The 14903-nt window shown below is 44.4% G+C and overlaps 1 protein-coding gene across 1 annotated transcript; it reads left to right on the forward strand.

The window, feature by feature from the left end:
- The first annotated feature begins 4058 nt into the window (after window positions 1-4058).
- Window positions 4059-14497, forward strand: LOC140556461 (uncharacterized). Its single transcript, XM_072680420.1, has 3 exons — window positions 4059-4240; window positions 6317-6590; window positions 8004-14497. Exons 1-3 carry the CDS (start codon window positions 4220-4222, stop codon window positions 9485-9487), a joined length of 1779 nt encoding a protein of 592 aa, XP_072536521.1. The 5' UTR covers window positions 4059-4219; the 3' UTR covers window positions 9488-14497.
- The last annotated feature ends 406 nt before the right edge of the window (window positions 14498-14903 follow it).

Genomic DNA, 14903 nt, shown 5'->3' on the forward strand with positions numbered 1-14903 from the left:
GCTACTACTGCTGGCACTGCTGGCACAGGGAGTGAAGCAGCTACTACTGCTGGCACAGAGATTGGAGCAGCTGAAACAGCTGTTGTCGGAGATCTTTTGAGCACTCTATGGCACTGATGCAGGATGTGCTGGCTCATTAGAGCACTGGTTGGTGCTACTTTAGGGGGTGCTGCATTGCTGGCAGGCTGGGACAGGAGCTGGGACAGGAGCTGGAACAGGCTGGCAGTGGGACTAAAGTGACTGGCACAATTAGCATGGAGTCTAGAGCAGTTAATACTGTTGGCACAGTTTGCACTGGGATTGGAGCAGCTAATACTGCTTAAATACTGGGGGACTTAAGGTAGCTTTCAAAACTGACAGGGGCACTGGAGCAGCTGGCACTTCTGGTATAGGGACTGCAGTGGTGGGCACTGCTGGCACAGTAAAAGTAGTGGCTGGGACAGGAGCTGGAACAGGCTTGCAGTGGGACGACAGTGGCTGGCCTAATTTCCACAGGGACTGAAGCAGCTAATGCTGCTGGCACTGCTGCCACAGGGGCTGGTGCTCTTCAAAGCACTGGCTGGTGTTAATTTAGGGGGAGCTGGATTGCTGGGACAGGAGCTGGAACTGGCTGGCATTAGGGCTAAAGTAGCTGGCACAATTTGCAGAGCACTGGCCAGTGTTAATTTATGGGTCACTGGATGGCTGGTGGGCTGGAACAGGAGCTAATTTAGGGGGCACTGGATTGCTTGCAGGCTGGGTCAGGAGCTGAGAGTGGGACTACAGTGGCTGGAGCAGCTAATACTCCTGGCACTGCTGGCACAGGGAATGAAGCAGCTACTACTGCTGGCACTGCTGGCACTGCTTGCACAGGGAATGAAGCAGCTACTACTGCTGGCACAGGGACTGGAGCAGCTGAAACAGCTGTTGTCGGAGATCCTTTGTGCACTATATGGCAGAGATGCAGGATGTGCTAGCTCATCAGAGCACTGGTTGGTGCTAATTTAGGGGGTGCTGAATTGCTGGCAGGCTGGGACAGGAGCTGGGACAGGCTGGCAGTGGGATTAAAGTGACTGGCACAATTAGCATGGAGTCTAGAGCAGTTAATACTGTTGGCACAGTTTGCACTGGGACTGGAGCAGCTAATACTGCTGGCACAGGGACTGGAGCAGTAAATACTGCTGGCACAGGAACTGGAGCAGCTAATACTGCTGGCACAGGGACTGGAGCAGCTGAAACAGCTGTTGTCGGAGATCCTTTGAGCACTATATGGCACTGATGCAGGATACGCTGGCTCATCAGAGCACTGGTTGGTGCTAATTTAGGGGGACGCTGAATTGCTGGCAGGCTGGGACAGGAGCTGGGACAGGAGCTGGAACAGGCTGGCAGTGGGACTAAAGTGACTGGCACAATTAGCATGAGTCTAGAACAGTTAATACTGTTGGCACAGGGACTGGAGCAGCTAATACTGCTGGCAATGCTGGCACAGGGACTGAAGCAGATGGGACAGCTGTAGTCGGAGATCCTCTGAGCACTACATGGCGCTGTTTGCTGGTGGGCTGGGACAGGATCTGAAATAGGCTAGCAGTGGGACTAAAGTGGCTGGCACAATTTGCACAGGGACTTAAGCAGCTAATACTGCTGGCACAATTTGCATGGAAACTGTTGCAGGAGATCCTCTGAGCACTAAGTTGCATTAATTCAGGGTAAACTGGCTTTCCAGACCACTGGCTGGGGTCGCTGAATTGCTGGTGGGCTATTCATTCCCATTGCAAAGGGTTGGTGCTCTCCGGATCACTGATTGGTGCAAATATAAAGGCCTTTTTGCCTAATTGCTGGCAGGCTGGGACAGGAGCAGGAACAGGCTGGCAGTGCGACCAAAGTAGCTGGCACAATTTGCAAAATTTGCACTGACCGGTGCTAATTTAGGGGGTGCTGGATTGCTGGTGAGCTGGGACAGGAGCTGAAACAGGCTGACAGTGGGACTAAAGTGGCTGACACAAGTCTAGAGCAACTTATACTGCTGGCACTGCTGGCATGGAGACTTAAGAAGCTAATACTGCTGGCACTGCTGGGGGGCACACACAGCGATTCGAGGAGATCCTCTGAGCACTACACAGTGCTAAGTTAGGGCTCAGAGCACTGGGCGGCTCTGAATCAGGGAGCGCCAGATCACTCAACCCAGATCACAGCTAAGACTTCCAAGGCCAAGACGGCTTCACTCTGCTGTTTCCCCTTACAGAGGGGCACTTACGGCAGCATTTTCCCTCCCCACACTCAGACAAGAGGATACAGACATATACTGACCCTTCACACACCATCAAGCCTTATAATAGAACCATATAATAGACCTTGCTGATAGGAGCTACAGCCCTTTTCAGGGAGTCATCTCTTTTGATTCTCAAATAAACTAATAAATGTTCTTGATGCTGGAAGTTCAGTCTGGATTCATTTAACATGTGACTGCTTTATTTACCATGGTAGTGTTTAGTGTTCAGATTTAGGATAAAGGAATTACTTTGGTCATTGACAATGGATAAGTTAAAGGTTCCTCCACATAAATCTTTGAATTCCAATTCCAAGAGGTTAATAAATAGAAAAGCAAGATTGTAACATTTAGCAACACAAGCACAACACTCTCCACCAGAAGTCTTCAAACTGGGGACGGCCCCCTAGAGAGGTGCAAAGATATTGCAGATGGGCACAGATGAGAGGAGAGGTAGAAAATTGCAAAAAATATATATATATATAATACGACTCATAAAACTGTTTTCATTTTTTTTTATTTCTACAAAATCAACAACATCAGAAAAAGAAAGACAAAACATATGATGACTGTATAGTGACAATTATTTAAAATACGGGTTCACGTCCAGTTCACAATCTATTGAGCTTGAATGAGAGAATAACAAGGAAGATATGTCCCTGTTAGTTATTACAAAAGATATTATAAAAGAATGGACCAGAAATTAAGCTACATATGAACTGGATTGGAAATGAATGTGCTGAATATAGGAGAGGATCTTAGGTGCTGATTTGTATTTTATTTTGTTAAACAGTTAAAAATACAAGTTCTGCACAAATAGGATGATTTGATAGAATACATCTGCTCTACCCCAAAAAAAGAATTATGAGGAAATACTCCTAACAGTACATTTATTTACATGTGTAACATGATTCAAAATGCCATAAATAAGTAAATATGGTCAAATCTAGTGGTCAAGCTATGAAGAAAGTGGGAATGTACTATAGGATGTATGTCTATGAGGGTTTGCCTTTTCACAGGTTAAAGCAAACATTTAGATCAGACTATTCAGTTTAAGCTTTTTATTAATTCATCTGCTGTGTTTTGTATTTAATAGAAAGTCAGAATAAATCACACGATGGGACACGAAATCGTAAAGCAGCAACTTTGACATCTAATTTATCTTAGCTGAATTAGTTTAATCAGGTTTAGCTAATCTGAATCTGATTCGTCTCTGTTCCTGTCTCTGATTCAGTTCTTGGGTTTGCTTGAAAAATCTATTAAAATTAAAATTATTTTTAAAACCAACGTATTACTTTTATTCTGAAGTAAAATAAAATAAATAATGACGTTGTGGGAGGACGCACTTTGTCTCCAGAATAACTCTCAAACGATATCGTGTCTGTGTGGATTCGACTCCAAAGCTTCAGAGTCGACTCTCAATTTCTAACTTCCTAACTGCTCTCAAACGAGGAATCGATTCTATTTTTGCAATCGACTCCAGCCTGGGACGAATCCTAAACCTGTTCAGAAGTTCTGACCATTTTTTTTTAACTTAGCAAAACTCCGAATCCGATTATTTTTTTTATTTTTGAGCTCTGTTGACTCATGTGGACGTTACAAAATTAGGCTTATAACATTTATAACAAATATAAAATAAATATTTAAATTTAAATCAATATCCGTTTTGTTTCTGGACCAGTGTAGTAGTATAAAGACCCCAAGTGCCTTTAAAAAAAAAAACTTCATAAATAAAATAAATAAATAAATAAAAAAGCTCGGTCACGTGATAGATAGAGTCTGGCTGCCGGAAACAGACCACCGCTGGAGAGGAAGATGGCGGTGTAACAGCAGCGCTCTACCAGCCACAACAACACTGCCGAATAATGAGCCATGAAATAACCTTAGTAGAGTCCAAAGCAGCGAGCCATGGAGTCTGAAATGCAAGAATAAAACCCGAGAGAGATAAAGACTGCTATGTAGGGCGGCAGTGTAATGGACAAAGAGAAATTTGCAGTAAGTATGCGCGAAACGAGCCCTGTCGGTCGGTCGTGTGGAGTCGCCTGTGTTGACACATACACTGGACAGATGTAGCCACGTTAGATGTCGTTCAGCTTGAATGCACAAAGATTAGAGTAGTATTGTTATTAATTATTACTAAGAGTAATAAGTAACGATGTTTCGTTAGAGCAGTAACGTTACGAGTCCATTTGAAACATGATACAGGTTGAAATACTGTATACGTTACCAGTTGTCCATATGCCATACCATATAAGTGCATGTGAAGCAAGGCGTTCCTAGAGGTCGCCGCAAATAAATGCCATTATTATTATTATTATTATTATTATTATTATGTCAAGACATCACTATTATTTGTTTTATTACATTTCCCTGTTTTTACATAGTGCCAAAAAAAAAAAAAAAAAAAAAAAGCACTAACCATTTTGTGGCCCAAGGCTGAAAAAAGTTTTAGGTCTGTCTGAGCTGTCCTTAGTCAACTTTTCATGAATAATGGACCCATTAGAATATCTAAAATAAGTAGAAATAAAATGTTTTCCTTCTGTTAATCATTTTTGAAAAGATGTCCTGTCCCAATATTGACCAAATGCTATCAAATAAAACAGCCATACCTACCAAGTTTGCTAAAGAAGCTGTAGTTGATTTGGTATCCACCAATAAATGCTTGTTATTTTTTTATTTATTTATTTTAAATAATGGCAACAAAAAAAAAAAAATCTGAAGGCCGTCCTGAGGAAGATCTGCTGTAAATGTAAGCAATTCTCACCCTGCCCAGTAGGAGGCGAGTGAGCTTGAGATAAGTGCACACACCCATCAGCTATAGCATTAACACCACTGACAGGTGAAGTGAAAAACATTGATTATCAAGGGGTGGATATATTAGGCAGCAGGTGAACAGTCAGATGTTGAAGGTGAAGTGTTAAAAGCAGGAAAAATGGGCAAGCACTAGAATCTGAGCCACTTTGAAAAGGGTCTAATTATGGTGGCGAGATGACTTGTGTAAGGTGTTACAGTGGTGTGGATCGTACCTGCCTAAAGTGATTCAAGAAAGGGACCACCTGTGAATTGGCTACAGGGTGCTGGGCACCTAAGGCTCATTGATGCGATCCATGAAGGCCTCATCTCCCAACTTGCAGGACTTGGATCTGCTGCTATGATGTCTTTGTACCAGATTCCATAAGACACCTTCAGTGGTCCTGTAGAGTCTATGGCTTGAATGCTCAGATCTCCACCACTGTTAATAACATATACACGCGTTGTATGCAGAAGCAGCGTGTTCAGCAGGATGTCCTCCAGGTGAAGCAAGTCTTTGCGGGATCAGGAAAGCCCACGTTCAGAGGGTCTTGTTGACTTCTGATCACTTCCCTGGGAGAAATAATTCCGGCTGTATTTCTAGTCTGCAGTGTGGCGGCAGAGCACGGGTTCAGAAGATGGCCTTCAGAAGTAGACTGTCCAAGGCAAAGACGTCTTAATATTACATAATGAAAACTGAAATGACTGGTAATAAAAGATTATGACTGGAGTCTTACATTTACGGCGGACAGATTTTTAGGTGGTTAGAATGAGACTGAAAACAGCAGTATGATGAGTGACACTTGTAGGTGTATAGGATTATGTCAGAAAATATCCAGGAAATTACTGGTATCTTTTAATGGGAACTTTAGCTCGGGAACTTTGGAAATATTCCGAAACGTAACTATTGAAATTGTGGGAACTTATTGGAAATATTGGATAATTTAAAGAAACTATATCATATGCTATCATCAATGTGCTGTTTTGTCAACAGGAGACATGAAGGCATAACAATTCAAATAAATGTACCATGGGAATTAACCGGTCATTATGGAAAAATTAACTGGAATAAAATGGGAATATTTGAAGCTAAAGGTGAGAAATTTAGCTCTAATAACGTATTCCCATTAGTTTCTGTTAATTCCCATGGCAAATTACCCAACTTTGAAAATTCCTAGAATATTGCAACCCTAGTTATGTAGGTAAGTTCTGCTTTGGATCATGTTGGCCTTTTCATATGATATCTTTATTTATTTTATTTTATTTTTTTCCTAACCACAGTCTGGTCCCAGCTCCTGGCTGGAGATGCACAACTTCATTGGTGACCTTGTGGCCTCTAGCGCATCCAGCTCGGCCGGGCAGCTGCTGAAATACCACAACCAGCAGTCACTACGCTCCGCCTGGGAGACCATGGGACCGGAGGCCCCAGCGACCAAAGCCTTACACTCAGCTCAGAGCGAACCGACCAGACCGAGCCAGGGGAAGACCATGACAGGGTTTGGTCTGCAGTCCAGCGAGAGGAACGAAGACTCTGGGGATTGTGATGACCAACTACGTGAGTGTGCGATCCATTGTTTTCATTTTTTGGAGTCAATCCAAGTGCCTTAATGTTGAGTATCCTCCGGAACTGATCCAGTGTTTGATGCATAACAGAGTTGCACAATGTAGGTCAGATAGGCTACCATGCTAATTAATGCTTCAGTAAAATCTCTTCATTTTCAGAATACACATAGGTAGACTGTTTCACACTACAAACATTAAAACTGGAGCACTAAAATGATACAGGTCAGTTAACTTTTTGGGGAGGATTTATCTAAATTTTCTCCCTGATTTAGTCATTTTTAATTCCTACCCACTAGCTACATGATGCTGCCAGTGCTGGGTGGATTAAGGTGTTATAAAGGTGCTTGGAGAATTTTAACCACCAGTTCAGTACCATTTCAGGCAACGTACTCCCAAACTGGCTAGCATCACACTGGCTGATAAGATTAAAAGAAGGGTCGTCCCACTTATACAGAAAGAGCAAGGCCATGCTCTCGGGCACTACCGAATGGCTGTGGCATTACCAGGGATCTAACGTCCTAGCTGCACTGCTTATTTATTTATTTATTTATTTATTATAGAAATGCTCTGTCTGTTTGGGCAGCATATGGGTCATCTTACTGTGGCCAAATAATTTAGGATTCATTTGTCCAAAGTACACTGCTCCAGATGTCCTGGTTTTGGTCTAGGTGTTCTCTGGAAAACGTGGTCTTGTTTTGATGGGGTTTTTTTTTGACAGCAAAGGTTTTCTTCTTGCACACCTCCCATAAAAATTAAACATGTGGCCTCTTTTTGATGGTAGATGCTGAGGCAAGAATTAGTGATGACATTTATATGATTGTTAGACACCTTCTTTAACACTAGTGGTCTGCTGTTGGACTGCAAAGATGGACTGACCTGGCCATGTTGGCAGTTGTTACACTTGGACAGTGGAACGGCTGATTTCTCATTGTTCTGAGATCTTTTAAAATCCATTTTCAGAGTCTTATGTATCACCAACCTTCTTTCTGAAGGCCTCACAAAGTTCTTTGGATCTCACCATGATAATAACACTCACTTTACCAATCAGGAGCAAACTAAACTAGACTAAAATCCATCAAAATATTCTCTAAAGATGTTCTAATTATCTGCAGCTAATGAAGTAGTAAAAATGTGGGGGGTTTCTAACTTTAGCTCCATCTCCTAATATTGTTTAAATGAAGATCAAATGTCCAGATGTTTAAATATGTTGAAAAAGACAAAGGATTTCTTGGGGTGGAATAACTTTTTCACATGACTGTATGCCTATGGAGATGGAGATGGAGATATATCCACTGGATCAGACCGGGATATCCCTAAAGTTCACATAATATTGGTACACTATAAAGAATAAGCAGTGATGAGGTTGTGGTAGTCGCTGACCTTTTATTTACCCTCTCTTACACAGTTCGGCCCCATACCTGCACCTGCCCAGGCTGTCCCCTTTCATCCATGTCCATGGTGCCCACTCTGCAGAGCCTGAAACCCAGGAATAGTTCCTTCCCCCAGAACCAATCAGCCCTTGCCCCTGGGCCCACTTCACAGTCGCAATCCAAAGAGCTCAGCTCAGTCCCCGTCAGCCTTGGCCTATGTCTTGGCTTGGGTCTGTCCCTGGAGGAAGCCAGCAGCGAGCCTAGCAGCACCTCCAACCCTGAGTCGAGCCATCCTGAGCACCAGGACAAAGGCACCAGCACCCACAGCCCAACGCCTGCCCCAAACTCTGGCCACCAGATTTGCCCCCCAGCCCTCCAGGCCTTCCCTTGCATTTGCTGCCACCGCGGCTTCCAGCCTTGCAGCCACCTCCTGCGGCCCCAGCAGGGTTCCGCAAGCCATTTAGGTCACACTCACTCACACCACCACTACCATCACCACCATCACCACTGCCCCCTCACCACCTGCCTGGCGTGCCCACAGTTGCGTGCTGGTGCCCGGTCGCCACCTCCCTTCCCTTGCCTGTCCTGCCAGCGCACTTTTCCAACCTGCGCTCAGCTGCTGCGCCACCAGCAGGGCCACGCCCAGCAAGAGGGCATCCAGCAACAGCACCCGTGCATGCACTGTTCTGCCTCCTTTGCTCGGCCCTCTCAGCTGCTGCAGCACCAGCGCTCCCAGCACGCGTCCAAGGCTGGCGGCTTCCTGTGCGCAGAGTGTGGCCGCGCCTTCAACTCCCACAGCAATCTGCGTGTCCACCTCAACGTCCACACAGGTGCCCGCCCCTACTCCTGTGCAGACTGTGGCAAGAGCTTCAGCCAGTCTGGGGCACTCAAGATCCACAGGCGCATCCACACGGGCGAGAGGCCCTACTCTTGTGCCTATTGCGGTCGGGGCTTCCCCCACCTGGCCGGCGTGAGGGCCCACCAGCGCACGCATACCGGAGAGAAGCCTTACCATTGCAGCCAGTGTGGTAAATGCTTCACCCAGTCGGGTGCACTGAAGATCCACATGCGTATCCACACCGGCGAGAGGCCCTTCATTTGCGGCCTGTGCGGAAAGGGTTTTTCCAATCGCTCCGGCATCCGCTTCCATCACCGAACCGTGCATGGGATTGTTACAGAGCCAAACTCGGTGGGACGACCCAGCCTTGCTGGCGCTGCCACGTCTGCTGGTTTACAGCCGCGCCACACGCAGTCAGAGGCCTCCTCCAGTGGCAGCAACCCTGGTCAAGCTACTGCTCGGCCTGCGGAGGACAGGATCACTCAGAGCACAAAAGTCCAAGACGAAGAGGAGGAGAGAAGAGCCCTGCCGTACGCTTGTGAGGACTGTGGCATGCGCTTTCAGGATGCTCCCTCCAGAAACAAGCACCAGGCACAGCAGCACTACTCCACCGAGGAGATGGAGGAGGAGGAAGAGGAGGAGGAGGAGAGGCCTGAAGAAACAGAAGAGGAGCATTCTTAGAAAGGTCTTCTAAGCAGGGGCGCTGCTAGGGATTTTGGGCCCCATGAAAAGATATTACACTGGGCACGACAATTCTACCAGTTCTGCCAGAATACTCAGTTAATACATATTGGACAACCCCTGTCAGTCACAGGGCCTTAGAATCGTCCTAACACCCCCACCCCACCCTCCCCATGCGGCGCCCTTGCTTCTAAGAGAATTTGGAAGTCAAAACAGAGAAATGTAAAATGAATTTGAAGTGTCGGGGAGGTCCTGATCAAGTATTGTTGCCCCCAGTCATTATGATGTTCATTTTGATGTAAATGCTTTAGCACCTTTGTATCATTGCAGTCACACAAAAACCTTGTATCTCCATTTTTAGCTTTTTTGACTATTTGACATAGTATGAATCTGGCAGTTGTTCTTTACATTGTGTCTAGCCTAGCAAACCTCATAATGAACAGACCCATACAAATGCTCCAAAATGACTTGGAATGAAATCTTTTTCCATTGACTTCCATTGAAAGTTAAGACAATTGACAGTTTGGAGATACAAGGTTTTTGCGCAACAGCAATGATATGCGTCTCTATGTGGCCTTAAAAAAAGAACAGGACGTCTTCTGAATTGCACTTTCGATGAGAAATCGGTGACAAAGGCTATTGAAATTGAGTTGAGAACATAAAGGGGAAGATAATCTGCCAAACAAAAATCACTTACACAGCTAACATCTAGAAGCGCTAATATACCTGCACTATATACTTCGTGTTCTTCATATCTTTTAGTAAAGACTGATCTCACTGTAATAGCTCCTCCGCAAACTTTTAATACAGTTTTGATGAATAGCTCCATTCCCCTAAATGTAATTACAGCCTTCATGGGTAATTTCTAAGGCGTAATGTACAGCAGGTAAATCACAAGACCGGAGCTGTAACACTGAAGCATGTCATTAGGTGCAGGTTCTTAATGGCGCTGGTCTTAATAGGAATCTCTAAACGGATCTAAACTGCTTCTTGTTAACTCCTCGTGGTCTGGCTTTGAGCAAAAGCTGTGGATGAAAATCTCTAAAGAAACCGGCGCCTCTTGGGGAAAGCATTTCTTTATTATGTAGCTGTTATTGGTGAGTAATCTGTTGGATCAGTGGTTCAGGCTACTGCCCAGCGGCTAACAAGTTGCAGGCACAATCTTAGATGGGTAGAGTAGACACTACCCACTAACCACATTGCACTACTTTGAATAACAAAATGTTTAAGAAGCCCCATTCGTATTGTTTTCTGCTTGTGATAAACACAGTGCTCTGTGTGCTTCAGTGAGATCGTGGAAAGTTGACATTCAACCAGAAAAAAAAATTATAGCAGCAGGATTTTATAAAATCTATTTTCTCCTAATTGTTCAGCTCTAGAAGAAAAAAAAGTACAGACTTATCGAAAGTAAGTCAAATGTAATTCATTAGCCTACTATGTAATTACAGTAATTATAGGAAAGCACCGAGCAACACCATTGCAGCTGGCCTAAAAACCAACTATCCAGCTAACCTGTCCATGTGGGGCCCATATGGGTAGCCCAACTATGGCCTCAATATATAAATACCATCACACACCCCACAGGTTCCCTGCAACCAGCAAGCTGATTGGAACAGTCTTTTTGTTGAGTGGTACAACTCTATCCAGACTTTAAACAGATGCCATGTTACAAGAACTTCCACATTTCAACCAGTGGCCGATCCCCTCATTTATTGCGCCTCTGTTGGTCATTGCCCCGGACACTCAGCACAGTGGCAGCCAGCGCGAAAGTCTGTCAGCTGTGTTACAAAACCACAGGTTTTGTGTAGATTTTATAGATTTGTATAGACTTTTTATTGAATCTTTGAGCTTTGCAGAACGAGTGTAAAATAGGCTACTCACTTCCTGTTTGAGGTAGTAGCCTAATAGTACTCGGTTATCAGAATTGTTCTGTTTGGCAGTGGTTTAATTCGTACTGTGTTTCATATGGTTATATTGACATTATTGCATTTACTGTATTCAAATTACAGCGTAATCATAGAGGTGAATGTAGAGTTGGGTGTCCTATTGCTTGCACAGGCAGGCAGTAAAACCCCATTCTGCTGTGCAGAAGCATAGGCCCATCTGGGTTGTGCACCGCACATAGGACCTAGATGGGACCCATGTGAGGGTGAGGTGGGCCCATTTGGGAAGCCCAGCTTAGTCCAAGTAACAAAGTATATACAAAACGACTCAGAGCCCATGCCCACCTGGAATCCACCTAGCCCACTTTCCACACATTCATGTGAGCCCCACATGAGCATGTTGGCTGGGTATAGCACCCACCTAGGATACTGTGGCAACTGCCTAGCAACCGCCAAGCATTTTTGTAGTTAGCGCCATGCTGTTGCCCATGTCCATATTTGACACTCCAGGTTTAAGATGGCCTATGAATGGCAGAAATGAATGTCCAATGAAGGTCGTTTATAAGGGGTGTAATGCTACTCCACATTAGTTAAAGATCAGTAAGCTACACCAAAGTAAAGTGGGCTGTAGCGGCCAAATTAATTGCGTGGTTTGTCATCATTCTTTAACGATGACCACAGAAGTGTTAAAGGAGACGAAGACCTCTTTCAATCCAGTCTAGTTGAGCAGTGTAGCCTGAGTGCAGGTCAGCGTGTAGGGCTTGTCAAGGCAAGCTAAGAAGGAAAAGCTCCATCATGGGGGTTCTGAGCTGGTTCTTGATGGTCGAGGTGGTTAAAAAGCTTCCTATCCAGGTGAAAACATACCCTAAGCTTGAAAGCAAGCTGGTTAAGCATGTTGAGATTCATTTTATTTGAGTTTGATGGTTCAGCTGGTCTGTCCAAGGTAGTAACCAAGGTAGTTCTGCAGTTTGCTCAAGCTAGTCAGCAGGTTTGTGTGGCTGCCAGTCTAATGACGTCAATTCAGTACAGGGATATACAGGGAAGAAAGTGTACACAGAACAACTTTTATAGCGTTCTGAACATATATTCTAGAGAATATTATGGAGATGATTTGGGGGAGGGGGGAATCCGAAAAGCATTCATTTCTGCCATTGAAAATCGAGCTTGGACCCGCAGTGCCAAATAATAGGCATAACCAGAGCCACAGGATGATGCATGACCTCAGTGATCTATACCAATTACAGCTGTTAACAATTACAATCTGTGTTCGTTTTGATTTCATTGTGCCATCTATCAAAGATGCCATGTGGTGAAGATCAGCGATCCTGACCTTGCAGTTGACTGGCTGACTTGTTTCATCAATACATGAAATGAATTGATTACATTCTTCGCAGCAGCCTAGACCATAGGGCTTCAGATCAGGACCTTTTCAGCCTCCGCTACTGAATTTTATGTTGTAATGACCGGAAGGTATTATCCTAGGTGGCCAATCAATTTTATCAACAGTTCAGTTAACAGCCAGTGATGATAAAATCCAGGACCTGGAAGCTGAAATTAAGGCCAAGACTTGAAGACCTCTGGTCTAAACAATCTAAACAAAAAAAATTTGTTTGCTTTGTTTTTGGACCTGTTTCACTAGTGTGGAAAATTCTGTCCCAGTCTTCTGTGTACAATTGCTTTAATTCAACCACAGGCTTGAGGCCTTTCTAGCATTAACTGCCTGTTGAAGGTTCTGCCACAGCGTCTCAATAGGGTTCAAATCAGGAGTTTGACTAAACCACTCCAAAAACCTTCATTTATAAGCTTTTTTGGTAGGTAGGGAGAAGAATCCAGGGTCTGTCAGTTATGACCATCAAGTCCCTCAGGCCCTGAAGCAGGAGAGCATCCAAACACCTTGCAGTACCACCATCATGCTTGACTGTTGGTGTGATGCTCCTATTGCAGAATGTTGAGTTTGCTTCATGCCTGCTGTAACGAGACCCCTGTTTTCTAAAGCAGGTATTCCATTACTTTCCTTCTGTAAAATCCACCTCCACATCATCTTCTGCTGGTAACTGGTTTCAGATGTTCTGAGCTGGTCCTTGATGGTCACGGTGGTTGAAAAGATGCTTATCCAGGCAAAAACATACCATACACTGGTAAGCAAGCTGGTTGAGCAGCTTGACTCTTGACCAGCATCTGCTTTCATTTGAGTTTGCTGGTTTAACTGGCCTATCAGTGTGACCAAGGTCACCCACTACCACCACCACCACCACCACCATGCTTGACTGTTGGTGTGATGCTCCTATTGTAGAACGTTGGGTTCGCTTTATGCAAGATGTATTGGGACCCCTCTTATCAAAAAAGTTCTACTTTCATCTAATCAGTCCACAGAACCTTATTTTAAAAGGCATAGGGGTCGTCAGAGGCCCCTTTACACCAGGTATTAACATACTCCGTTCATACATGTACTTTGTGCTGTTCACTTAATACCAGGTGTGAACGGGCCCAAAGTGTTTTAGTGCTAATATCAGACACGCCTTTACGTTTTGCTTGGTTTGCAGTAGTTATGGCCTCTTTCTAAAGGTGGAATTATGAATGCTAACCAAATCTAAGGTTAGCCTTGAGTCTTGTAGTTCCTTAGATGTTCAGCTGGGTTCTAATGTAACCCCTTGCATGAGTTGAGGCTGTGCTCTTGGAGGAATTTGAGTAGGCCAGCCAGTTCTGGGATGAATCAATACTGTTTAAAGTTTTCTCCATTTGGATGTAATGGCTCTCACTGGGGTTCACACTATGGAGTCCCACAGCCTTAGAAATAGATGTTTAACCCTTTGTTAATCCATATTATCAGCCAAGTTTTTACAGCACTGTGTCTCTCGTGTACCTTTTGTTTTAAGTTGTTCTATTTGGTTCTTTGACACTTTTTCTGGAAATCCATTCCTATGTGTCCATGTATTGTACTGTAGGCCTCATCTCCTGAACTGTGCCAGCGTACTGGCGTGGCTCTTTTTTGGTTTGTTACACTTATCTTCGTACATGTCACATAATCGTAGCTGTTGACTGACCGTGCGCTCCCGACAACCATTCGCTCCATCTGTCACTGTTTTGGTAATAAACCTAAATAAATAGATTTCATGTTTGTGAATTACATGCTTGACTTCATCTACCTTTCTGCTGACACCAGAGGCAGCACTGCTTGTTATGACCACTTAATATGCTGACTGGCAACCTTAAGGAAGCATCAAACAGGTTCTCTCACATTCAGCCTTGTCTTGCCTCAGGCAATCAGCTGCATGCTAAATAAAACACCTTCCCTCAATAGCAGTTGCTTCAGATGATTTGTGTTGAGGTGCTACATTTGAGATGTTCCCAGCACGTTTGGCACTTTCATTAGAGGCTTCTTAACCCCTGAGCTCCATTAAACTGATTGTAGTTACTCAGCATATCTCAGGATATGTCCAATACTCTGTTCATATATTGATGTTAAGCTGACTGGGCTACGATAACAACCTTCTTATGGCCATAGAGATGGCGCAATGCTAAGTTTTCTTTTC

This window comes from Salminus brasiliensis, chromosome 5 (assembly GCF_030463535.1).
Source record: "Salminus brasiliensis chromosome 5, fSalBra1.hap2, whole genome shotgun sequence".
Classification (NCBI taxonomy): Eukaryota; Metazoa; Chordata; class Actinopteri; order Characiformes; family Bryconidae; genus Salminus; species Salminus brasiliensis.

Coding starts and splice junctions, on each gene's coding strand:
- LOC140556461 (XM_072680420.1), top strand. CDS start 4,220: ATGGACAAAGAGAAATTTGCA. Junction 4,241..6,316: donor TGGACAAAGAGAAATTTGCA/GTAAGTATGCGC, acceptor TCCTAACCACAG/TCTGGTCCCAGCTCCTGGCT. Junction 6,591..8,003: donor GGATTGTGATGACCAACTAC/GTGAGTGTGCGA, acceptor TCTCTTACACAG/TTCGGCCCCATACCTGCACC.